Genomic DNA, 25,443 nt, shown 5'->3' on the forward strand with positions numbered 1-25,443 from the left:
CAAATTTCCTGAAAAATTCATAGTTGTGTGCACTGATGGTATCTATTCAAATTATTTTATAATCAACTTCGTGCTTAGTATTGGGGTGGTACTGGGAAAGAAGTACTGGGATGATAAAAGTACTATTTTATGTCAAAACAAATTCGCTTGTGGCCTGCGCGTAAAGCACAAGAAACATATGATATTTTTTCAGAAAAAAAAATTTAAAACTGATTTGACGAATCTCAGTACTTAATTCAGTTTTTACCAGTGCCACCTCCTAAGTCAAATACATACACTTTTCACTAGTCCATCACTATACGCGGAAGAACTCCCTTAAACTTGCTTCAATATATTTAAAAGGAAAAAAACAAAATTAGTAATTTTACTAGCAAATTGAATGAAATAAATGATTTATATCAAAGAAGTGCATAATTGATAGTTTGTCAAGACAAAAGATAAAAAACAAAATTAGTTAAACCTAAACTACTTTCATTACGCTACGCCACCAAACATCTATAAAAACTTTTTGAAATTCAGTTTGAAAAGTGGCGCGCGCGCAGTTGGATGATTATGTGATATTTGTTTTATATTGTCTTTTTTAATTATCCTTCTCCTGTCCTCGTAAGTCGTAAGGTGAGTGATGACATTATTTTGCCCTTCACCTTACTTTGATGGATAAATATGCATGAAGATGAAGCTGTTATGTAAACATCGAATTGACCTGTGTCGTCAGGATTGCCAGCTTTTCAATTTTGATTAAAACTCTTCATTCAACCGTTCACTTATCTCTGCGCTAAGGCTGAGTTAAATAGATTTTAATATGCCTACCTAGTTAAACTTTTTTATCAAGTTATCAGTCATTGGCAATCCATACTTTCCGCACTGGCGCACTGCTCGGCTAGTGTGTAGGTAGGTATGTGGCAATGTTGATAAAATCATGTCACTGGGATATTCAGCTGATGTGTGGTGTGTTGTAGATTTGCTGTAGTGCAGTTGATTTTTTCTGGAGTGGTACAGATTCTAATTAGGCCATGTTCTAAATTGCTGCACTGGCAGCTTCCACAGCACTTTCCAAAATGATGCACTTGGTCAGTTGGGCAAACTAGACTTTTGGAATCAAAATATGGAGGCATCAATAATTTGATTCTGGTGGGAGGAGCCATGACCAAATATGGGCATGGAATCAATTTTTTGATTCATTTGGGTACACTTTTGACTTCAAATGAATCGTTACGGTTGAAAAAAGGCCCATGACGGTGAGATTTTTCTTTTAAATGGTAGAAAAATGTGGTAGGTTTGCAAAAAGTGTTACCTTAAAGCTAAGAAATTGTCCCTTTGGCCTTGTGAATGGGAAAAAGACAGAGCCACTGTCCATCACGTAAAAGCTGTTTTGAGGAAATCACACTGTATGTTATTTTTGTATCATGAATCACATACTAACCAATCAGTATTTGTGTAAAATGGCAAAATGAAATTTTTAAACCCCTAATTATCATTGTTGTAGTGCTTTTATATTATTTATATGGTTTTTACCTGTTGCTTCAGTTTTTGTATTATTGACATTTAAAAATTGTGAATTGTTATCAAATGTAGTGAAGGTAAAGTACAACAATGCTATAGGTATCAGTTGTGGTGCTGAGGATACCACTAAATGAGAATAATAGCAAGATAAATGCTGTATTCTTGCAAGTCATTGTTGCCTATCTGTTAACATTACCTGTGAATCAAAATAATGATTAGCCAGCTGATGGGGAATCAATATTATGATTATCTGTTTAAAGTGAATCAATTCCTTGATTGCGTTTCACTACCTATAGAATTCAAATTGTTATGATAGGAGCAATATTATTTTGCTTAGGAGATAGTTCAAGCATTCCTGTTCAAGATCAGGCATGCTCCTTCTTGAAACACTCTCTTATTTTTATGTGATTGGTAAGTTAGAAATGGTCTGCATTTATGCCCAAAAAGAATCAATCTTTTCATGCCTCCATATTTTGATTCCAAAGGTCTAGTTTGCCCAACTGTGGTGGTTGGTAAAACCTATGTAGCCTTTCATTGAGGTTGTCACCAGTATCAAATAATTCTCCTCACAGTGGTAAAATTTATTTTGTTTGGTGTGGGCTAATGCTGATATCCAGCCTGGTTGGGGTGATTTCCTCTTTATTGTTATGCACCCTTTAAAAACTGAAGAATTTCACAAAACAAGCATGAAAAAATTACACATCCTTTTAATGTTGAAAAGTGGGATCATACAATGATGCTAATGATACTATACACAGCACGTTTAAAAGGTACTGGTACCTACTGTTACATCTAGTCACACACTAAGTTAGGTAAGGTTATGTTATGTTAGTTAAGGTTAGGTCAGGTTAGATCTGGTTTAATTTCTGCTTGTAATGTACCCAATTTTGCTAGGATTAAATGATCATATGATAAATGACCATATTCTTATTCAATTTGTTGTATAACCCTCAGAGGTTGGACACACCACAAAACCCAACCCCCTCTTATTCAATTTGAGCCGAGGGTGCAAAAGGGCAATTTCACCTAGGTTGGCATGCTGGTGGGGACTTGTTACACCATGGCTGATGTGATTTTCTAGCTCTCAGCCATGCCTTGCAGTCTGGTCATATAGCATGTCTGATATGTTAACCCGCGCACCGACGGGGGTCTGCGCCAACTTTGACCGACGGGGGGGATGACCGCCCCCCTGAGATCTCGAGAACGAAACAAAATAGCGACAAGCGGTAAACGGCATTGGATACGCACGGCCAAGATCTACAATTTTTACTAAGGTCATTTTCAGGTCAGGTCAAAGATGACGTCACAGGGGTCGAAAAAGTCAAAATGGTGGCGCTAGATTTGGAGAGTTTTTCTCGAATAACTTTCGAATTAGTCAAGATAGGAACAAACTAAGGGCATCATCGTGATCCTCTCGTCAATCCGCATCGAATGATATATATGTTGACCTCGAAAGGTCAAGGTCAAAGGTTGACCTCAGGTCACGTGACCTCGAGGTCATCATGTATATCATTCGATGCGTCTTGACGAGCTGAACACAATGAGACCATCCACGCGTCTGTATCTTGTTCCTGTACGGAGTTATTGGCCAAAAACCTTTGGTGACCTTTGATGACGTCACATGACCTCACAGCTGCCCAACAGCAAAACAGACCTCAAGGTAGTGAAGGTTGATCGTATATGAAGTCATGTATGGTATATGGGGCCGTTCCGACCCGTTTTAGTGGTAAAAACAGGGAGTTGATTTTTCCCCCATTGACTTATAATGGGGAGGTCGCGAAATTGACCTGACCTTAGGTCACCGATATCAAAATTCCGAGATATACAAATTGTAGCTACTAATGACCTAATAATATCCTGCGACTTTCCTAGGCCTCCGACATCTACTGTAGCTCTGGCACGGTGACAAAGTTGCAAAAAAAGTGACTTGAGGTTGGGTCATTCAAAGTGACCTGGTGACCTGACCTTAAAAGGTAGGAGGTTCAAACTTGCACACCATGTGTAAAATTGATGAGGTTATAGTCATACTAAATTTCGCGGCGCTACGCGCCGCGGTTTTCCCGCAATTCGCGAAAAACCTCAGGGGGGGGGGGGATATCCGCCCCCCCGTCGGTGCGAGGGTTAATGCAAGGAATATGTAAAAGATAGGTAACATGCACCAGCCTGAGGAGGCTGTGGTCCAGACTGCAAAGCATGGCAATGGGGTCATTGAGACACACCAATTAGGGTAATTTATCTTCACCAGCTGAAATCAACCAGGCTGGAACTCCACAGTCCACACCATCTCTCACCATTACCAATGACACCAACACTTATAAATTGTCATTTCCTTTTACAAAGATGTGCTAGTGCAGCAGTTCAGCTCAGTAGCACATTGGGGCCTGCACTTCCTTTGGTAAAGTTGCACTGTGTCTGTGGCTGTATTACAGTTGAGTGCTCTTGTGCTATTCAGTCCCTGAAATGGCTATGCTTTGCAGTCTATTTCCATTATGCAGACTGCAGCCTCAGTACAATTCAGCATTGCCTTTCTAAATTTCTTACCTCTAGCACAAACTTCTTACAATCTTTATTCATAATTTTTTACTGTCAGTTTATGTTGAATGGTCATGAAATACTTTTGTTCGTTTTAACCATTTACTGCACAACTTGCCTGTTTGCAGGTGAACCGGGCTTTCTGAGATGGCGCACGGTTTCGTCGTGGTGGTACGGCGGACCGGTGCCGAGGGCTCGTCGTTCCCGCTAGTGACCGACTCGTGCATCATCGGCCGCCACTCGGACTGCGATGTGCGCGTCCAGCTGCCCACCGTGTCCCGACACCACTGCCGCGTCGACGTCGGGCCAGACGGACAGGTCAGTCAGACGAAACGCCTGCTGTTGGCTGATTTATTGTGCGGTGTTATTATACTTACTGTACGCCCTTGTCATGGGTTTAGTGATGTTGAAGTTCGATCTGGGAAAATTTGGCACCTACAGGGTGTCCCAGAATCACCCGAACATTTATTTTCTGGCTAAAATTACGGTGCGCTCGATGCTAGTGATATACAAGCATCATACTTTTATAAGATATTCCTTAGCTATCGATGTTGGGGACTGTGTGCTTTTGGTGACCGGTCTCGACTCGAGTCAATTATTATCCAGAGTCAGGTAAGAGTAAAGTCCGTTTTCAGCTTAATCCACTAAAAGGCAACCATGGTGAATCAATTCCCGTTCTCAACTTTGCAAACGGACTTTCGGCATGTCTTGCTGGAGAGCTTCAGCAGCTCATCTGCAGTGGTCTAACAAAGGTATTCCGTCATTTGAACCGCTCGAAAAAGGCGTGTGTGGACGTCATATGGCTACAACACCCCAACAGTGAAGACGGCCAGGCAGGGGTGCGGAGCCGGAGCCGGCATATTTTGCCCCGAGCCGGAGCCGGAGCCGTGAAACATTGGCCATTGGGCCTGTCCCAGCGCCTTCGGTAGAAATTCTTGACTGGAGGCTCTACCAGAAGTTTTACTGGAGTTGCTGGAACGCAATCTGGAGATTTGTGTCACGGATACCAAAAGAATGAAGATGGTTGACTCTTGAAAAACAAAATTTGTTTTTGATTTTGGGATGAAATATTTGCAAAATTATAATAATGTGTTTTCCCTTGCATTCAAATTGTAAAATAACAGTCAAAAGTCCTTTGATTACATTCGTAATTGTCACATGTGCGCCAAAACTGTAGACCAGAGCCTCCAGAGAAATGTGGACCTAGCAACTCTATGGAGGCTACTAGAGGTTTCTGGAGCTTTGGTGTGAGCTTTCTGGAGGCGCTGGAACGCTCTCTGGAGGATTCTAGAGCTTTCTGGAGGTTTCTGGAGGCGCTGGAACAGGCGGCCCAATATAGCCCGGAGCCGTCAAAAAAGGGGCGGCTCCGGCTCTTTTATTGAAGAGGAAAAAAAATATTGACCTAGTTCGGTTTGACAGTACCTACCAGGCAGTAAAACATGTGGTATTCAAAATAGCCTTGTTATGCAAATACAGAAGCAGCGTGCACCAATCCAATTCCAATCGCCTTTTTTCTACCACCCATTTTTAACCCTTGCCGGCCAAGGGGTGGCGGGTGCCGACCCCCCTCCCCCCGTATGTTTTTTTTTCACGATAGCTCCAAACACGCCTGCGATAGAGAGCTGAAACTTGGCAGACCTGACCTTTGATTCCAGCCGGATCTTTTGACACCAACTGCATTTTCGGGTCAGGTCAGGTCACTGACCTATGACGTCATAAGTGAACCTCTGCACGGTCTTCAGATGTCGCAACTTCGCAACGCCCTCACTGCCAGAGGAGCTTTCACAGGGAAATGAAACTTGCAGGACCTAGTATTCATTAGGAGTCTCTTAACTTGTAAATCTCGCATTTTTCCTAAAGGTCATATGAGGTCAGGTCATTTTCGTGAACTCACTCAACTAAAGTCAATGGGGAAAAATGAAAACTGCTCTTCTGGCACCGGGAACGATCTTCAACTATCTCAAGCACACAGAATCGTGATTTCGTGCACTCTTTGCAAGGTTCCATGCAGGGTTGTGCTTGACTCATGAGTCGAGTCAGAAATTTGACTTAACTCTGACTCAAATGAGTCAGATTTGAGTCGAGTCGGATAAAATGTTGAGCTGTTGAGTTGAGTCAGAGTTGAGTCAGTAAAATAACTTTTGACATTGAGTTGAGTCAAAAACATTTAGGAACATGAGTCAGCTGACTCAACTTTCTAGAAACAATATATTGTATAAGTTTTTCATTCTCCCCCGCTTAACCCTATTCCTGGCGGGGGGGGGGGCCTCAGGAGCCCCCCCCCCTGAGGTTTTTTGGTTATTTCTCCCAAACGCGTTGAGCTAGGAAGCTCAAATTTTCTGACTTTTCCTAAAAGGCTTCTACGCAACATGTCTGAAAATTTGAGTTGATCTGACCTCAGGTCAGGTCACCAGAGGCGGTTTGGTGACCCTACCTCAGAAAAGTTTGCAATCACGCCAAAGCTAGAGTTTTTGACCGATCAATTTCTTCTCTTCAGGCTTTGGTTAGGGTACCAGTATGTGCAATTTGTATATCTCGGAATTTTGATATCGGTGACCTAAGGTCAGGTCAGTTTCGCGACCTCCCCATTATAAGTCAATGGGGGAAAAATCAACTCCCTGTTTTTACAACTAAAACGGGTCGGAATGGCCCCATATACCATACATGACTTCATATACGATCAACCTTCACTACCTTGAGGTCTGTTTTGCTGTTGGGCAGCTGTGAGGTCATGTGACGTCATCAAAGGTCACCAAAGGTTTTTGGCCAATAACTCCGTACAGGAACAAGATACAGACGCGTGGATGGTCTCATTGTGTTCAGCTCGTCAAGACGCATCGAATGATATACATGATGACCTCGAGGTCACGTGACCTGAGGTCAACCTTTGACCTTGACCTTTCGAGGTCAACATATATATCATTCGATGCGGATTGACGAGAGGATGACGATGATGCCCTTAGTTTGTTCCTATCTTGACTAATTCGAAAGTTATTCGAGAAAAACTCTCTCCATATCTAGCGCCGCCATTTTGACTTTTTCGACCCCTGTGACGTCATCTTTGACCTGACCTGAAAATGACCTTGGTAAAAATTGTAGATCTTGACCGTGCGTATCCGATGCCGTTTACCGTTTGTCGCTGCGATGTGTAGTTTTTGAGATCTGAGGGGGGGCCGAATCGGCCCCCCCGCCAGTTTCTTGTCCCGGCGGAGCCCGCCAGGAATAGGGTTAACAACTTAGGCCTGGCCCTGCTGCCGGATTTTTTTCAACCCCCCCCCCGCTCAACAACTTTTTTATCTGAGTCAATTTTGAGTCAACACACTTGACTCAACAAAAAATTTGAGTCAAGTTTGAGTCAACTCATATTTTCATTGAGCCGCTTGAGTCATGAGTCGAGTCAGGGAAAAAATCAGCTCCTTGTTTGAGTCAGAGTTGAGTCAGGGCATTCTGAAGTTGAATGATGAGTCGAGTCGGCAAATTTTTTGAGTCGAGCACAACCCTGGTTCCATGCGTCACTTTTGCAATTTTGACCTTGGGTGACGTCATTTATGCCGTCATTTGGATGGTATTAGTTTTTTCGTCAATAACTGCCGATGAAATTGAGCTAGCGAGTCGGGAAAGCCTTAATGGACTCAGGAAGACCTGCCGAATCGAATGGCATGCGACATGATCTTCTTCGACCAATTTCGTGACCTGGGGGCGTTGACTTGACCGTGACCCGAGGTCAACAACCAAAGTTGACCTCACCCAAACAAAAAGTATATCATTCGACTCGCCTGTGTGAGGCGAACACGATGCTGCCAAAACCGCGGCTCTGCAGCCATTTCTTTGCGAGGTTATTCACCAAAAACGGAACCGTACCTTGGGGCACTTGACCTGACCTCAGACGTCACTGGTTGACCCAGGATGCTAAAATCCGGCGTCAATCTCTGCGTTTGGTAACGGCGCACACGCTCGTTTTTTTCCGCGACGCGCTAGCTCAACCAAGGGCGAAACGGAACGGCGAGAGGGCTGTACCCGCCCCGCCCCCTCGACCGGCACGTATTTAGAAAACCAATAGTGGGCGTAAAATGACCACCGCAGTCGACGCGCCCGTAAACCCTAATGAACGAAGAAAACCAATAGTTCCAGCGAGGGTTAATTAATGGCATAGGGGATATACTGAGTAGGAGCCGGAGCCGGACCATTTTACTCGGAGCGGGAGCCGCCATTGCAATTCATCCGGAAGCGGAGGCGATATTTTTCTCCGGAGCCGGAGCCGTCTGAAAGTTCCACGGCTCCGCATCCCTGCCAGGCACCCATCGAAAATCAAATTGCGAGACATTTTGAGCCACGGTGCACTCATTCAGCTTTATATGATGGCTTAAGACAACTGTTAGCACAAAGTTCTACTGCGGTAATGTTCTGGCATTACAAAAACTGCAAGATGTTTTACTTTACACCGCTATTACTAGAAAAGTTGTGAACCGATTTTCTTATTTCTTGCACGATGACGAGAAGATCTGCAATTCAATTCTGGACAGGTAGCCGAAGTTCCACATTAATATTATGTTTGCGGCGCGAGTTATTGGCGAAAAACAGGAGGGGTGGGCGAAATCCCCCCCCCCCTTCCACTGCGCGTGTTAACCCGGCAGGCGGTGGGCCTACCAGCCACCTTCCACGCGGTGGGGGGGGGGGGGCACTTTTTTGCCCCCCCCCGTATCTCCGAAACTACTGGACGGATCCGGAAAATTCAAACGGCGTTCGATAGCCCTGTCAAATTTGTCGAGGGAAACCAAATTTCATTGACCTCGGGGTCACCGATGACGTCACAGGTCAGGTCAAAGATAAAATGTTTCACCGTTCACAGGGCTTCTAGGGAAAGCGCTATAACACCGAGTAAAACGCATTTTGTCGAAAATCAGCGATAAGGCGTCAGTTGTCTAGTACATATGTTGCTATTAGAGGTCACTGGTCATACCAGGTCAGGTCACAGGTCAGGTCACCAAAGGTCACCAAGGGTCACCACATGAGCCCAACTTTACTAAGGTGATGTGATGCATGTTTTATGGCCAGTTTTTCATTTCCAACTCAATGGTGTTGGTTATAAGACCATCAGGTACGGTTTAGGTCACTTTCTGGTGGAGGTCAGGTCAAGGTCAGGTCAAAAAAGCTCAAATTTCAAAGTTGATATTTTTGCATAAAATGGGTATCGATTCGATGCAGCTTGTCACGGGGAGTCTAATGGTGGTCTTTGTTTTGCGCTACGAGGTCTAGAATTGCTAAAAATTGAGTTTGAAAATTTGACGTCATCAATTTTGAACAGTTTTTTCGCTATAACTTGGCCAAAAAACGAGGTATCGATCTCAAATTCGGTATGTAGATAGAAGGCGATAGGGACTATTACATATATTCCGGTTTTTTCGAAATTCAAAAAACTTTTTGGATTTTTTGGCTATTATATTCAAAAAATCTATTTTTTGATTTTTGGGGGTCAAAATCCAAAAAATTCGAAAAACCGAAATAGCAGTTTTGTAGCCCTTTTGATTCCACACCTTTTATGTCAAAAACATTTTTCTGTATCTCTAAAGCTGTAGGCCTGACAGCTCTTCCCGCGAAACCTTTTTTTGGGTCGAAAATGGCAAAAATGACGTCACTCTTACGTCATTAGCGGCCAACCTATCATAGCCTTTGGAAAAAATTTTTGGTCACCATGTGCGCTAGCTGCTCCCGGGAGGGTACTGAAAGTTTGGTGACGATCGGCGCAGCGGTTCTCGAGATATATCGAAAAAAGTAAAGGGGGGGGGCAAAAAAATGCCCCCCCCCCACCGCCTGGAAGGTTAACCCGCGCCCCGCTGGGGAGGGGGAGAGGGCAGAATCTGCCCCCTCCCCTTTTTCGTCAATAACTTCTAAACGCGTTACGCCAGCGACGTCAAACTCTCAGTACCTCATCATACATCAATTTGACACGTTCCCTAAAAATTTGAGCGAAATCCGTCGGAAATTGTTTGAGAAAATGGTATTTTAGTGACGTCCTCGCCATTTTCGCCTCGAGCACGGCAAAATTTCAAACGCCGCTAACATCTTTTTTAAAGGAATCAAGACGTAACAAAAAAGGTTATACGTGATTTTACTTTGTCTATCAAATGGATATCTCGTTTTTTTGAAAATTTTGGATTTTGGCCCACATTTTTTTCTTCAGAAAACTGATATTTGGGAAAATAATTATAAAATCCAAAGTTTTGAGTGTATCGAAAAAACCGGAATATATGTCAGAGAAGTGGTCTATGTACACCTACATACCAATTTTTAGAAGAATCGGTTAAAAAATGTGGGAGTTATTCAAAATTTTATGACGTCACGACACACAAAATTTTTGAAACATAAATTTTTGGAAGTTCTAGACCTCGAACGGAAACAAAAATAGCATCATTCGATTCGCCGTGAAAAACTCCATCAGATATACACATTTTAGGCCTTAACAACCAACTTCAAAATTTGACCTCACTTGACCTGACCTTGACCTGAACTCGACCTGAAATTCATCCAGATGTGGTCCATATCACTCATTGAGTGTGCCTATTGAATTCTATGAATAAAATGACCCATAAGACATTGTCGCACGTGTCGTTTTCTATATTTCGTTTTTGGTGACCTGACCTGACCTTGACCTTTGCATGATACCTATTGTATGCAACGAATATTGTCTTGGTAGCCTAAGAACACGTTTTGGGCAATCGGTCTCAGTCCATTCTTCGGCAACTACAGTGCAAGGCCGATACTGTAGAAACTTGCATTTTGTACCCTTGACCTGACCTGGACCTGACCTCTGACCTGCTAAAGCAAAAATAAAAGGGCAATTTAGATCCGCCTTGTTGAGAGCTTTCGATTGCCGTCGTCCCCGTCTTTCTACGACCATCGGTTCGGAAGTTAGACAGGGGGGGGGGCAGAATCTGCCCCCCCCCCCCCAGCAGGGCGCATATGGCTGAAGTGAATAGCCCAGCGGGGCGCGGGTTAATATATTGACAGTGGCTTGCTGGATAGTGGCGGAGATACTTTCGTACCGTCAACAATGTCGCCTGTTAGTATGAACGTGTGTGTTTGTGTGTTCTGTTACAGGCAAGGCTAGCAACGCTGTCGAGCACCAACCCGCCGCTGGTGAACGGCGAGGTGGTGGAGCTGGACCAGCCGCGGCCGCTGCGCCACGGCGACCTGTTCACCGTGGGCGAGCGGACGTTCCGCTGGACGTACCCGGAGGGCTCGCCGCTGGAGCTGCCGGCCACCGGTGCCGGCGAGCAGCTGCCGACTCCGACCAGACGCCGCAGCAGCGGCGCACGACCGCGGCCCGCCGCCGCCGGCGAGAAGGAAAACGACCCGGGCAGCGGCAACGGCGACACGGCCGGCCAGGCGGCGCCCGGCTCCGCTGAAGGTAACGGCCTGCTCTGGCTGGGCCTCGGGGTGGTGGCGGCGGCAGCGCTGATCACTTTTTGTGCCCGCCGGCCAAACGGTCTCGTAATCCACCTGGACCGCGCCTGACAGCCCGACAGGTGACGGGCACGAAATACCCTGAGACGATCTGTGAATAACGTCTGACACTCGACTGCTCCCACCGAGTTAAATGGAGCTACCAGTACGATCTGAGATACCCGCTATAATTATGAGATACTCAGGCTTGATACGACTTTGTCGCTGCGAAATCCTAGCTCTGCCGAGTGACGACTCTGCGACGGAGCTGTTGAGGGTCACTGTATGGAAACATGTGATACTGATTTAAATATGGTGCCTAAGCATGGAAACATCGAAGCCAAGTACAAATTGACTCTTGTCATTTTAGCATAATACATGCTTACAACAATTAAATTTGTTTCCATTCAGTGATTCTCGACAGCTTTCGAACGAAATAACAAAGTCAGTTCACATTGCGGGGAGACATTCCGTTATTTCGTCAATTAGTTACTCAAATGGCATTCCGGTATTCAGATCATTTCGACGTCGTTGTTTAAGCAGCACTATGGCAAGTTAATTACTTTTAATGTGTTCTAGATGAACTATTTAGCGTATTCTCAGTTATCAGTTTTGACTAATCGATAGTTAATGTGTCATTTTTTGTGTTGTTTCTGAAGCACGGATATTGGCGATATTGAAAATGAACGATTACTATTAACACTTTCCTAGCGGTCAATGCAAGAAATCGCGGAATGATTTGCATGACGTACTGACACGCGTTTCTGATCGACACAGCATGTATGTAAACGGAATTTCCATTCGTTTTTGTCCCTCCTGACATTTTAAGAACACAAGGTGACTATAGATATCAGGTGGCTGAAATGTTTCTCAATCTGGTAGGTGCGTGATGGTATCTTTTATTCAAAGCAACTCGATGGTAAGAGAAGACATGTTTAGTGAGAAAACTTTACTTTAGCTTGACCCAGCGTGAAAAAAGCTAGAGTCGATAGACTCCACCGTTTCCTAATGGAACACCTCGTCTCCTGTAGGCGGGCGGCCTCTCAAACGAATTCACTCGGAGGAGGTGCTCTCGGTGCTGGGCGCCAGCGAGGCCAAACGGAAGCGGGTCTCGTTCGGTCCGATGCTGAGTCCGGAGCAGTTCAACCGGAAGCTGCCGCCGTCGACGCCGGTCAAGAAGGGCGGCCGCCTGTCGACTCACACTCCGCTGGTGCAGGTGGGTGGCCGACTGGAGCGGTGGCTGGCTCCCGGACCCGACCAGCCGCGCCTGGCTGGCCTCAGGCCAGTTTTGCCAACAGAAATAACGCCGACTTTGATTATATTTAGCCGTTAATTTCGTCCACAAGTTTCACCAACCGCGCGGAAAAACAACTGCTGATGTGAAAATATCATTTATGAAGGCTGGTATTTTTTTCACATCAGCGTTTCACGAAACACGTGGGCGGCTTCAGTCTAAAAATACTCTCAGCCGGCCAGATTTCTGTCGGCAAAACTGACCTATGATCCAGGTAGGTACGATTTACAGGGTGTCCCATTAGTTCGTTCTCACCTAAATTTTACGTTTTTAGGCTCTCTTGCTTAAAGGCACGCTGGAATTGGTTCGTTACTGGGCTTACGTGGTTGCCATGGCTGGTAGAAATATGCTCCAAAGTAACTAATTTCTGTAGACAAAATAGTTTTGCTAGAGAGCCCGTTTCCTACACAGACGGCTAACGCCGCAACATAGAGGTCTCCAATACGGGTACGTCTCGGTATTTAGTCAGCACGTGACCATTCGCGACGATTGAGGGCAGTGTCCCAAAATTATATTTTGGCTTGGGCGTCAGAGGGGAATATTCGTCACTATAAAGAGGGCTGAGAGTGGAAAATTGCCAGTTAGAAAAGTACAAAAAAGAGCAGAAAACATATATCAACAATTAATTTGTGAGTGTTGGAGGATGTGGGAGCTGCCTCAAAAGATCATTGAATCAGATATGGAAGGAGGTACAAGCTGGTGCACGCAGATGCTCTTAATTGGTAAACTAGGGAGTGAAAAATCGCTCTGGAAAATTGGAGGTGGGAGTGGAAAATTATTTTGATTTGGATGTTACTTCCCACCCAAACTGGCAAATTTTGGGACACTGATTGAGGGTGATTGAGGCCTACCAGTCTGTAGACAATGTCCATCGCTAACTGGACGCACAGTCAGCAAGTGACACCGATGATTTGTCGGGAGTCAATCATTGCAAGTTTATCCTCTTTTTTGTCAGCTCTCAGGAGTGAGCCATGCGGCCAAAACTGTGTGGCGCCAAAGTGGCCATCAAAAAGGTCAAAGGGTTAGAAAGTTGGTAAGCAGACTTTTCAGGATGGATTACCAGCTGTCTAAGAGTGTTCTTTCGGGGTACATAACTCAAGGTGACTTAAGCTTTGCTTACCGGAGGGCTCAAAACAGTCAAAAACGTCTTAAAATGGCCAAACATGAGTTTCGTTACGCCTGAGGCTAAAAAAACTAAAGGGCTGAGGACATCAACCAGGTCATCTGGACTAACTAGTCCACGTTCGAGATGAAACACCCGTCCAAACCCGAAAACAACCCCATAAGGGCGAAGGAGGAGGAGGCCTCCTTTTCGTCCCGTTATGTTCCTATGCGAAAGGCCAAGGTCACGGTATTGTGGGGTTATAAGCGTCCAGACGCTGACCAGGTTGCGATTGGTGTCCCAGAAACAGCTTTGGGAAGCATAATGCTTTTCCAAGAACATCTAGGAGGAGTTTCAACCCTCAAGCTGAACTCGAACCGCGAGTATGAACACATTTATAGAGGAGAAAATGGCATCCGAGAGGTCGTAGGCCCATCTTCAGGCAAGACAGTGCATCAGTGCACAGGTCAAGCAAAGCTTAAAAGCGGTGCAAGGAGACTGTGACAGGCGTTTGTGGCAAAACCACATGCCAGGCACCTCATCGGGTCAGAATTTCAAAAAAATTTGTTGGTTATGCTGAAAATTAGGCTCGTCGAAGCGTAGCGCTGTTCCAGCCTCGAGGAGCTCACGACGCATGTCAAGTCAGTCTGGATTAACTTTAAGCCTGCTATGCAGCCAAACATGCCGGTTGGCATTCCGCAGCATGTGTTCATGTGTTTGCCTATTAAATGGGGAGCACATTGAGGGGTCACAAATATATCAAGACGCAATGTACTCTGTTTCACATGCAAATATAATGTGAGAACGAACTTATGAGACACCCTGTATTTGCACCTCGGACGGTCCATATGCAATTTGTATTGTTATTGTGCTATGAAGGCATCGAAAATCGTATCGAAGGCAATATAGTTAGAGCTTGACCCGTGCCCCGACGCCCCGCTGGGGCTCCTGGATTTGCACGATTTGCTGGGTAAAATTTCGGCGACTTCCAGGTCAAACTTCGACAATATTCGACGAACGGGCGCATAGCTCAGGAACGGATAGATGCTGTGGCGCTGCGGAAAAGCGCATTCGAAAGCTCTTTTAACGTTATTTTTTAATACTGTCCTCAGCTTTGACCTTAGGTCAACGGTTTAGCATGCAGGGGACAAAAAAAACTGCCAAAATAGGCGTTTTTACTGAGTTTTTTTTTGTAACAACTTTTGACTCAAAGCTTGCACGAGCTTACTTTCACCAACATCGTCTTCTTTCCGACGAGACGCATCGAATGAACTATTATTTGACCTTGAAAGTTCAACTTTGAAATTTGATCTCAAGTCAAGGTCATGACTCATGACCTGACCGGAAAAGGTCGTGCTGCATATCAGTCGATCGTATCGTCGAGCTGAACACAGCCAAAGCGGTTTCATCGCTCTAAAAAGTGACGAGCGAAAACTGTTAGATACCATTCGTGACCTGAGATGACCTCAGGGACATAAGGAGAAGTTGCAGGTGCAATTTTCCGGTTCAGTGTGTCATGATTGCTTGTAATTCGGCGTTTGAGACTTGAGTGTTTACAATGACGCTCGTTCAAAAGAGGCGCCTTTTAATTTTCTCGCATTTGCAATTCTGAACTGAGGAAGGACCGTGTCCGAAATATATTCATTTTTTAATTAATTTTGGAACCTTTCGCATGTTGCAATTATTGAGCATGAGGTTATCTTTAAAAACAAATATATGCCATAATGCTATGCGACAATGCTTTGTCACAATGCATAAATAGTTATATGTCAAAGTACTTCGCCGTTTACTTTCAAAAATTCAAATTACAAGAGTCTAGAAAAGTATGTGAACGAAATAAGGAGATAATCCTTGGAAACGAATGGTGTTCTGGAACCTAATCATTGTGTACATGACTTTACAAGAATAATAACTAGACTATTTATCATCATAAAATATAAATGTCATACAGTGCTGCAAGAATATCTGGGCTGTCCTTTGAAAGTTCGGGATATGTGCGCGAAAAGGCCACTAGTCGGTGTACCCTAAATTCCCAATAAGCAAACAAATAAAAAGGTCGGGCTAGTTTTTCCAGCAGGTCCTAGTTACATAAAACTGAGTGCGTACCCGGTTTTTCTTTTACCTTTGTTACGCAGTGACAATAATTCAAACGAACTACAAGAGAGGAGCAGAAAGTATTGTTTAAACCATTTGTATGTGTAGTAAAAATAAATAGTATTTTTTATGATGTATGAACTTCGCTACATAGTAACTTGCGCTCCACTTGCTTTCACCTTTGGTAAAGTCTAATGCCAGTGGTGGGTTTTGTTCGGCAGACGGTCATCATGGAGGAGTCGGACACCGTGGTACACACCCCGGTCAGAGGCCTCCTCAAGCGCAAACTGAGACGCTCGCAGTCAAAGTCGCCGAAGCCGTCCACTCCGGCCAAACGCCCGTCTCCGAAACAAAGTCCCAAGTCGGGGATCGCCACGTTGGGCGCGACGGTGAATGCCACTCCCAAGAAGTCGTCACCGAAAACGTCCCCAAGGGAACCCGCTCAAAAGGGCACGTCCACTATAACGTCGCCCCAGAGCACGCCCAAGTCCGGTAAAGGGGCATCTCCTGCGAAGCCATCTTCGTCGCCGCGCTCCAGCCCCAGGATGGCGAGCACGGCCGATGTCCTCTCTACCGCGTTGACGGTAGTCAACAATAAAGACGTGCTTGTCACACCGAGTCCAAGGGGAACTTCCCTTACCAGGCCTACTCCCAACAAGTCTCCGATCCAGGGAACACCAACTCCGAAGAAGTCTCTGATCCTGGCTACACCAACTCCGAAGAAGGGTGCTACTCTGGAGAAGTTAACTACTCCTAAGAGGGGCACTACTCCGAGGAAGGGTATTACTCCGGACAAGGGTACTACTCTGAAAAAGGGAACTACTCCGATAAAAGATGCTACTCCGAAGAAGGGTAATTCTCCTAAGACTGTCACTCCTACAAAGACAGCGACTCCTAAGCTGTCCACTTCGAAGAAAGCTCTCACGCCTAAGACTGCCACTCCAAAGAAAGTAGTAGCCAGCCGTAAAACGCCCACTCCTAAGAAGGTGACAAGTGCAGCTAGTATGCTTACTCCTAAAAGGCTAACTAGCCCCAAAGCAGTTACTCCCAAGAGCTTGCGCGCCTCAGAAAAGTCGCCTGCTTCCGTGGAGCGGCGTTCGGTGTCTTTGTTGGCGTCGAAAGTGACGCCGCGCAGTCCGAAGGGGACGCTTTCCACGCCGAAAACTGTCAAGACACCGATGTCTGCAAATGTACACACACCTAAGAGCACGGTGTCTCCTGGAAAGACCCCCGCCAGTAAAACACCGACTCCTAAGAAGACTCCAGCTGCCTCAAGAAAGGCAGCGGAAAGTCCCAAGTCGGTTACCCCGAGTAAAGTTGCCAGTCCCAAAACGACTACTCCCAAGCGGGGCAGCACGCCAATGAAGTCCATGTCCAAGGAGACAGGCACTCCTAAGACACCAGGGTCGATGCAGCGGCGCTCAGTGGCTGTCACATCCTCGAAGGTTACACCGCGCTCTGCTAAGGCAACAACGATCACACCGAGAAGGAAGAGCGAATCGACTTTGGTCGTTAAAAGCGGAAAGAAAACTTCGCGGGCCTCGAGTGGCCAGGCCGGGACTGCTGCTCAGACTCCTACCATACGTGTCTCCATGTCGAAAACGGCGCTATCCAGGTCCGCGAAGCGAGCATCCGCCACGCCTGCCGCCTCGACTGCGAAGAAACTTAAAGGTGAGTGCTTATCTGCGCATTGATACGGTACATATGAAGTCCTCTTTTTGGTTTAAAATATACAATGTAGCCTTTATTGTCTTATAAGGTTATAAGGTGAATGGAGAAAATATGTATTTTTGGACAGAATCCTTTGTTATGATGTCATTGGAGGTGCATTTCACCAGCCATTATCGTAATCTGGAAATACGTTTGTGATTTTACATGTTTTTTTTTTTTAACTGACCAAAATGACCTTTGCGGTCGGCGCGCCCAAAAACCCCAATAAACAAGCAAATCAAGATTCACTTCAGTTCGGAACGTTTCATTTTATAAAAGGAGATTTGATTGATGTCGCTGCACACTTTCATTAAGTCTTGTTCCGTACAGATATTGAAAGATAAATAGTGCCATCGTTCGCTCACCTAACGAAATATCATGTATGTAACATTTCAGTAGCTGGCTATATGTAGGACAGAGTACTGGTATGCGCTTGTAGTAGTTAGTGAAGCTGTGCTTCGTTGTTTTTCTGACTTTATCTCGGTTTTGTTTTAGATGTTGCGAAGAAAACGCCGGCAACACCTCGTCAGAACGCAAAGACACCGAAGACCGCGTCGAAAAGCACCCGTGGAAAGACGCCAAGCCGCAAGTTCAAGCTGACCTACGCGGATATGTTAAAGAAAAATCTAAAGAACAAATACATGAAGCTCGCTAAGTCTGCCAAGAAGGCTCCGGCGAAAACCAAGAAACCGAAAGCTCTCAAAACACCCACGTTGAGTACGGTAAGTTCACGAAAACAACAGTGCAAATATTGTGATCATTTTAATTTGGCCTGGCTCATTTTTAGCATGTCCAGCATTCAGGGTTGTGCTTGACTCATGAGTCGAGTCAGAAATTTGACTCAACTCTGACTCAAATGAGTCAGATTTGAGTCGAGTCGGATAAAATGTTGAACTGTTGAGTTGAGTCAGAGTTGAGTCGGACAAAAATATTAAGGTGTTGAGTTGAGTCAGAGCTGACTCAGTAAAATAACTTTTGACATTGAGCTGAGTCAAGCATTTAGGAACATGAGTCAGCTGACTCAACTCTCTAGAAACAATTTATAATATAAGCTTTTCACCCCCCCCCCCGCTTAATAACTTAGCCCTTGCCCTGCTGCCTGATTTTTTTTACCCCCCCCCCCCCGCTCAACAATTTTTTATCTGAGTCAATTTTGAGTCAACTCACTTGACTCAACAAAAAATTTGAGTCAAGTTTGAGTCGACTCACATTTTCATTGAGCCGCTTGAGTCATGAGTCGAGTCAAGGGAAAAATTCAGCTCCTTCTTTGAGTCAGAGTTGAGTCAGGGCTTTCTGAAGTTGAATGATGAGTCGAGTCGGCAATTTTTTTTTTAGTCGAGCACAACCCTGCCAGCATTGTTTCGGGTCAGATCACTAGGCCCAATCTTATAAATGCCTTTGACTTTGACTTTGACTTTTGACTTTGAAGGATTTCAGGAAGTGAGGCCTCTTCATGAGGCCTGTAGCTCCCATACGTAGTTTTGTTTTGAATAGGCCATGTGTTTATCTCAGTCCGGACTTGCGTCTACGTTGAATATCAGTGGGCTTGAAATATGACCTCTTCAGTTAACAGCGTCGCCATTCCAGTTCATACCACTTCTCGCACCAAAACTGATCCAGACTTGATTTAAACGAATTCAAGGACGGCGCAGTCACCACATCTTGCGGTAAGCTATTCCAGTCGTCAATTGCTCTAACTCCCAGATGATGACGTCTCACTGTTTTGACAGCTAAGGGTTTCCTGAGTCGCAGCTGGTGTCCCCTGGTGCGATGCTCTCCTGCTACGGGCTCAAACAATGGGTCCATCTGCATTTTGCCAGTCATGATTTTATACATAGTGAGCATGTCACCTCTTTTTCTCCTGTAGACCAGACTTGGCAAGTTCAACTTCTTAAGTCTGTCCTGGTATGACAGTTGGCGTATTTCTGGAACGAGTCGGGTTGCACGTCTTTGAATTCTTTCAATTTTCTTCTGATCACCGATGTACGTGGGGCCCCAAACGATATTTCCGTATTCAATTATCGGCCGAACTAAGGCTTTATACAGCATGGACATTGCTTTTGAGTTAAGAAAATCAAAGGATTTCCGAATCAGCCCCAGAATCGCATTTGCCTTCTTCATTGCTACTGCCGTCTGATCGTGAAAGGCAAGTTTTTCGTCAACTACGACTCCAAGATCCCTTTCATTGGTGACGCCGTCGATCATGTTCCCTGCTATGTGATATGTGTGCCTTGGATTTCGGTGGCCGAGGTGCAGAGTATGACACTTGTTTGTGTTTAGAGGCAGCTGCCATATAGATGTCCACTTCACAATAGCATCGATATCACTCTGCAGTGCCTCAATATTTTCTTGTGATGTCACATCTCCGTATACCTTGGTATCGTCTGCAAATAACTTCAGTGGTTTTGATACGACAGACGGGATATCGTTGACAAAGATAAGGAAACACAGAGGCCCCAGCACTGAACCTTGTGGGATTCCACTATCCACGCTTTTCCACCCTGATAGTTCACCGTCAACATTGACCCGCTGTCGCCTCCCTTTCAAAAAGTCTGACATCCACACATGTAGCTTCCCTCTGATTCCATAAGCTGCTAGCTTTTTCAAAAGTCGTTCGTGAGGCACGGTATCAAATGCCTTTCTGAAATCTAGATACACTACATCAACTGGTTTCCCTTGTTCCAACATATTCGTCCAGTCTTCCATGCATGTAAGAAGTTGCGCCTCACACGACTTCTTTGGAAGAAATCCGTACTGGGCGTCTGTCAGTAATCGATTCCCAAGCAGGTGTTCTAGTACAGCATCTCTGATCAGTGACTCCATGATCTTTCCTGGAACGGACGTGAGACTAATCGGTCGATAATTACCGGGGTCTCTGCGACTTCCTTTTTTAAAAATTGGTGTAACAATTGCTTCTTTCCATTGTTTTGGCAGTATTCCACTTTCCAGGGACTTTCGGAAGATCAGGCTAAGTGGCAAGCTGAGAGAACTCGAGAGTTCCTTCAAGACGCGTGGGTGAAACATGTCAGGTCCTGGAGACTTGCTTGGATTTAGCGACACCAGTTTCGTTGCCACAGCTGCTGGGGTTATGATTATGTCTTCAATTGGTTCTCCTTCGTAAACTTCACCAATTTGCGGCATCGTCTCGAGATTTTCTTTCGTGAATACGCTTGAAAAGAACTTATTTAGCACCTCGGCTTTCTCTCTGTCAGTTTCTGCGATCGTTCCATCTCCCCGGTTCAAGCTCTCCACTGTCACTCGGGTCTTCGTCTTAGTCTTCACGTATGCCCAGAAGGCTTTTGGCTTCTCTTTTATCTGCGAAACCAGATTGTTTTCAAACTGCTTCTTCAGCTTTCTGGACAGTGCTCTAAGAGCGTTCCTAGTCTTTCTATAAGTGGCAAAGTGTTGCGGCTGGCCTGTGAGTAAATACCGCTTCCACTGCTTCTCCTTTCTTCTTCTCAAGCGCAGAGCCGAGTCAGTCATGTATATGTTCCTCTTCTTTTTCGATGTTTTTCGACAGGGGACATACTCTTGGAGGATTGCTTGCAGGTGACCGCTAAAGTAATCCCAAGCTTCTTGAACATTTTTATTCTGCAGCACTTCTCTCCAGTCAGTGTTCTCAAGGATGTGACCGATTCTTCTGAAATCTGCGCGGTTATAATCCGGTTTTGGAGTTGAGTCTCGCTTTTCTTCAGTATAGCACAGCAAGTCGAATGAAATGCAAAGATGATCACTCAGCCCAATAGCTGGAAGGTATTCGGTATTGGTGACCATGCCCTCTTCGTTTGTGAAAATGAGATCTAAAATCTCGGATCGCTCGCCTAAGCGATGCCTGGTGTATTGATCTACATGCTGGAAAAGAAAGTTATCGTGAACTAGTTTCAAAAACTGATCTGAGGCATGTCCCGCTTGGTGTATACTTAGCGAGTGGTCCCAATTTATTCCTTTGATGTTAAAATCACCGCAGATTACTAGATGAGTAGCGTTTGCACACACAGCTTGACGGAAAACCTCAGCTATTCCGCAGAGGGATTCTTCTAATCGTCTTGAAGGACTCCTATAGTATCCCCCAAGGAGCAGCCGTAGAAAGGATTTGGCAGCACTGGCACAGAAAACTCATGTTTCACAGAAACACTCAGCACTGGTTCAGCTGCAGAAAACGACTGATGGTGCATATAAATGAACGAACTGAGTGTATGCAAACAGTTGCAGTGGGCTAAAAATTCAGTACGGCTACAAGAGTCATGAACTAGCTTTTTCTGACGATCCCGAAGCTCGATGATCACTATCGTATAACCCAAGCTTTTCTTTCTTCACAGGAGGTCCCTGGCAGTTTCTCGTTTGGCTCTCCGACTACAGGCCACGCGCAGTCTCCGCCAACTTACGTACTGCACGGCAAGGCGGCACCCAAACGGGCGCTGTCCGCCAAGAAGCCGCGTACGCCCGCCGCACGGCCGGCCGCTAAGGCGACTAAGTCACCTGCTGCGCGGCGCTCGAAGGCAGATAAGAGTCTAACGGCCGTCCGGTCGCCGCCGTCCCGCCGGTCTTCAGCCAGCTCCCGCAAGTCAATGACGACGACGATGGATAAAACCTTTGACATGGATTGCGTACAGACGCCCGACATTTCGCAGGACATGTTCGTGTCGCCGATGGGAACGCCCCGACGCCCGCTACTCACGCCCGGCAGGATCGGAGCGATGCTGTTGGAGCAGGCAACACCGGACGCGCCTGGCCCGGACGAAGTTGAGTCGGTGACGCCCAAGCGTTCGGGCAGGAAAGCGGATTATACCAATGTGTCTGGTGTCAAACAGATGATGAGAACTCCGAAGTCTGCTGGAACAACGCCTAAGGCTGACTATACCCAGGTTGCTGGCGTAAAGAAGCTGTTGAGAACTCCGAACGTTGTCGCTTCTTCTCCTCAGGCAGACTATACGGATGTTGCGGGAGTCAAGGGCTTGATGAAGACGCCGCGAGGGAAAGCCGCGACTCCAAGTGCCGACTACACAAGCGTTGAAGGCGTAAAGAAGTTGATGAAGACACCGAGAGCCAGTGCCCGCACGCCTAAAGCTGACTATTCACAGGTTGCTGGCGTGAAAAGGCTTTTGAAGACGCCAACATCTGTGGCGTCTCCGCAGGCAGACTATACGAATGTCGCAGGTGTCAAGAAACTTCTCAGAACGCCAAGGGCTGCTCCATCTCCGAAGGCCGACTACACGAATGTCGCAGGTGTCAAGAGGCTTCTCAAAACGCCGACGGCTGTCTCATCTCCGAAGGCCGACTACACGAATGTGGCAGGTGTCAAGAGGCTTCTCAAGACTCCGAGGGCTGCTCCATCTCCGAAGGCCGACTACACGAATGTGGCAGGTGTCAAGAGGCTTCTCAAGACTCCGAGGGCTGCTCCATCTCCGAAGGCCGACTACACGAATGTCGCAGGTGTCAAGAGTCTTCTCAAAACGCCGACGGCTGTCTCATCTCCGAAGGCCGACTACACGAATGTCGCAGGTGTCAAAAGGCTTCTTAGAACACCGACGACTGTTTCGTCGCCTAAGGCAGACTACACGAATGTCGCAGGCGTCAAGAGGCTTCTGAAAACGCCAAAGACTGTGTCCTCTCCGAAGGCCGACTACACGGATGTAGCAGGGGTGAAGAAATTGCTGAGGACACCACGCCGCGCTGGCCAACATCTTGACGATCTAACGAACGTTGAGGGCGTGCAGAGGCTGTTCAGTACGCCAGAGGTTGTGGGCGATTCCCCAGCTGTCACTGAAATGCCGTCACCAGGCAAAAAGCGGGCTGCTGGTGAGGCTTTGCCTGGTGATCGTGGCTCTGAAAAGGCAAAGTCTGATACACAAGAGAATCATGAAGTCAGTGCAACAGAGCCTCAAGCTTCAGCCCCTGCGAAACGTCTTCGTAAGTCATCAGCTTCAGTAGTCTCAGAGCCAGAAGTAGTCGCTGTTGAGCCAGCCCCGAAACGTGGTGGCCGGTCGCGAAAGGCGGTAACGTCTGAGCCAGAAGCTGTTGTGGATGTGCCACCTCCAAAACGTGGTGGTCGATCGCGAAAAGCGGCAACTTCTGAGCCAGAAGTGATTGTTGAGGTGCCCACCCCGAAACGCGGTGGCCGCTCACAGACGGTTGTTGCGTCTGAGCCAGAAGTCACTGATGCGCCAGCTCCGAAACGCGGCCGCTCGCAAAAGGCGGTCACGTCTGAGCCGGAAGTCGTTGCTGAGGGGCCAGCTCCGAAACGAAGTGGTCGATCACGAAAAACGGCTTTGTCTGAGCCAGAGGATGTCGCTGAGGTTTTGGCCCCGAAACGTGGTAGTTCGCGAAAGGCGGCAATATCTGAGCCAAAGGTCGCTGAAGTGCAAGCCCCGAAACGTGGTCGTTCGCGAAAGGCAGCTTCTGAGCCAGAAGTCATTGCTGAGGTGCCCACCCCGAAACGCGGTGGCCGCTCACAGAAGGTTACGACTGAGCAAGAAGTCGTTGAAGTGTCAGCTCCGAAACGCGGCCGTTCGCGAAAGGCGGTTGCGTCTGAGCCAGAAGTCGCTGAGTTGCCAATCGCGAAGCGTGGTGGTCGATCGCGGAAGGCGGCAACGTCTGAGCCTGAGGTCGCTGAAGTGCCAGCTGCGAAACGCGGTGGCCGCACACAAAAGGGGGTCGAGCCAGAGGTTGCTGAGTTGTCAGCCCCGAAGCGTGGTGGTCGATCACGAAAGGCGGCAACGTCTGAGCCTGAGGTCGCTGAAGTGTCAGCTCCGAAACGCGGTGGGCGTTCTCAAAAGGTGGATGCGTCGGAGCCAGAAGTGGCTGAGGTGCCAGCCCCGAAACGAGGTGGTCGATCGCGAAAGGTGGTAGAGTCGGAGCCAGAGGTTGTCGCTGTGGTTCCGGCCCCGAAACGCGTTGGCCGCTCAAAGAAGGTGGTCGCGTCTGAGCCAGAGGTCGCTGAAGTGCCAGCCCCGAAGCGTGGTGGTCGGTCGCGAAAGGTGGTCGAGTCTGAGCCAGAGATTGTCGTTGTGGTTCCGGCCCCGAAACGTGGCGACCGCTCAAAGAAGGTGGTTGTGTCCGAGCCAGAAGAAGTTGGTGAAGTGCTAGCTCCGAAACGCGGCCGCTCGCGAAAGACCTCTGAGCCGGAAGTAGCTGCTGAGGTTCCGGCCCCGAAACGTGGCCGTTCGCGAAAGGCAGTTTCTGAATCAGAAGAAGTTGCTGAGGTACCAGCCCCTAAACGCGGTGGCCGTTCACAGAAGGTGGTTGCGTCGGAGCCAGAAGTGACCGAGGTGCCAGCTCCGAAACGTGGTGGCCGGTCTCGAAAGGCGGTCGCCTCTGAGGAGGCAGATGTCACTGATGAGGTGCCAGCCTCGGAACGTGGCGGCCGGTCGCGAAGAGTGGCCATCACTGAACCCAGCGTACCTGCCGATGTGCCGACCACTAAACGTGGTGGTCGGGCGCAGAAAGCGACTCCGTCTGCTGCTGCCTCCGAGCAGCCTTCCACTGCGCCAAGAGGCAGCCGGAAGCGCGCTGCTGCCGAGCCACCGACTGCCGTCAGCCCGCCAAAACGACGGTAAGTGGCTGCATGGTGGCGGGAGGGGGGCTCGTAAACAGTGATAATGAGGATGCGTATTTGGCGTTGTTTTAGTTTTTGTCTCGCTATCATGGAGAAGAAAACTCTATTAGCTCTTTTGGTTTTATTCTCCATTATGTTGACTAATATGTAGATACGGAAATGAAACTCGTCTTACTACAAAGTATCAATGTGATTTCAATTTAACGTATG

At 46.9% G+C, this 25,443-nt stretch overlaps 1 protein-coding gene across 1 annotated transcript; it reads left to right on the forward strand.

Moving 5' to 3' along the window:
• The first annotated feature begins 534 nt into the window (after positions 1-534).
• On the forward strand, positions 535-25,234 carry LOC122382491 (proteoglycan 4-like). The gene is made up of 9 exons (XM_043367881.1): positions 535-615; positions 4,164-4,353; positions 11,134-11,443; positions 12,510-12,694; positions 16,190-17,639; positions 18,174-18,400; positions 21,998-23,416; positions 23,532-23,588; positions 24,914-25,234. Exons 2-9 carry the CDS (start codon positions 4,183-4,185, stop codon positions 25,232-25,234), a joined length of 4,140 nt encoding a protein of 1,379 aa, XP_043223816.1. The 5' UTR covers positions 535-615; positions 4,164-4,182.
• Positions 25,235-25,443: the final 209 nt, after the last annotated feature.

Source organism: Amphibalanus amphitrite, unplaced genomic scaffold (assembly GCF_019059575.1).
Source record: "Amphibalanus amphitrite isolate SeventyFive unplaced genomic scaffold, NRLGWU_Aamphi_draft 000140F_arrow, whole genome shotgun sequence".
NCBI lineage: Eukaryota > Metazoa > Arthropoda > Thecostraca > Balanomorpha > Balanidae > Amphibalanus > Amphibalanus amphitrite.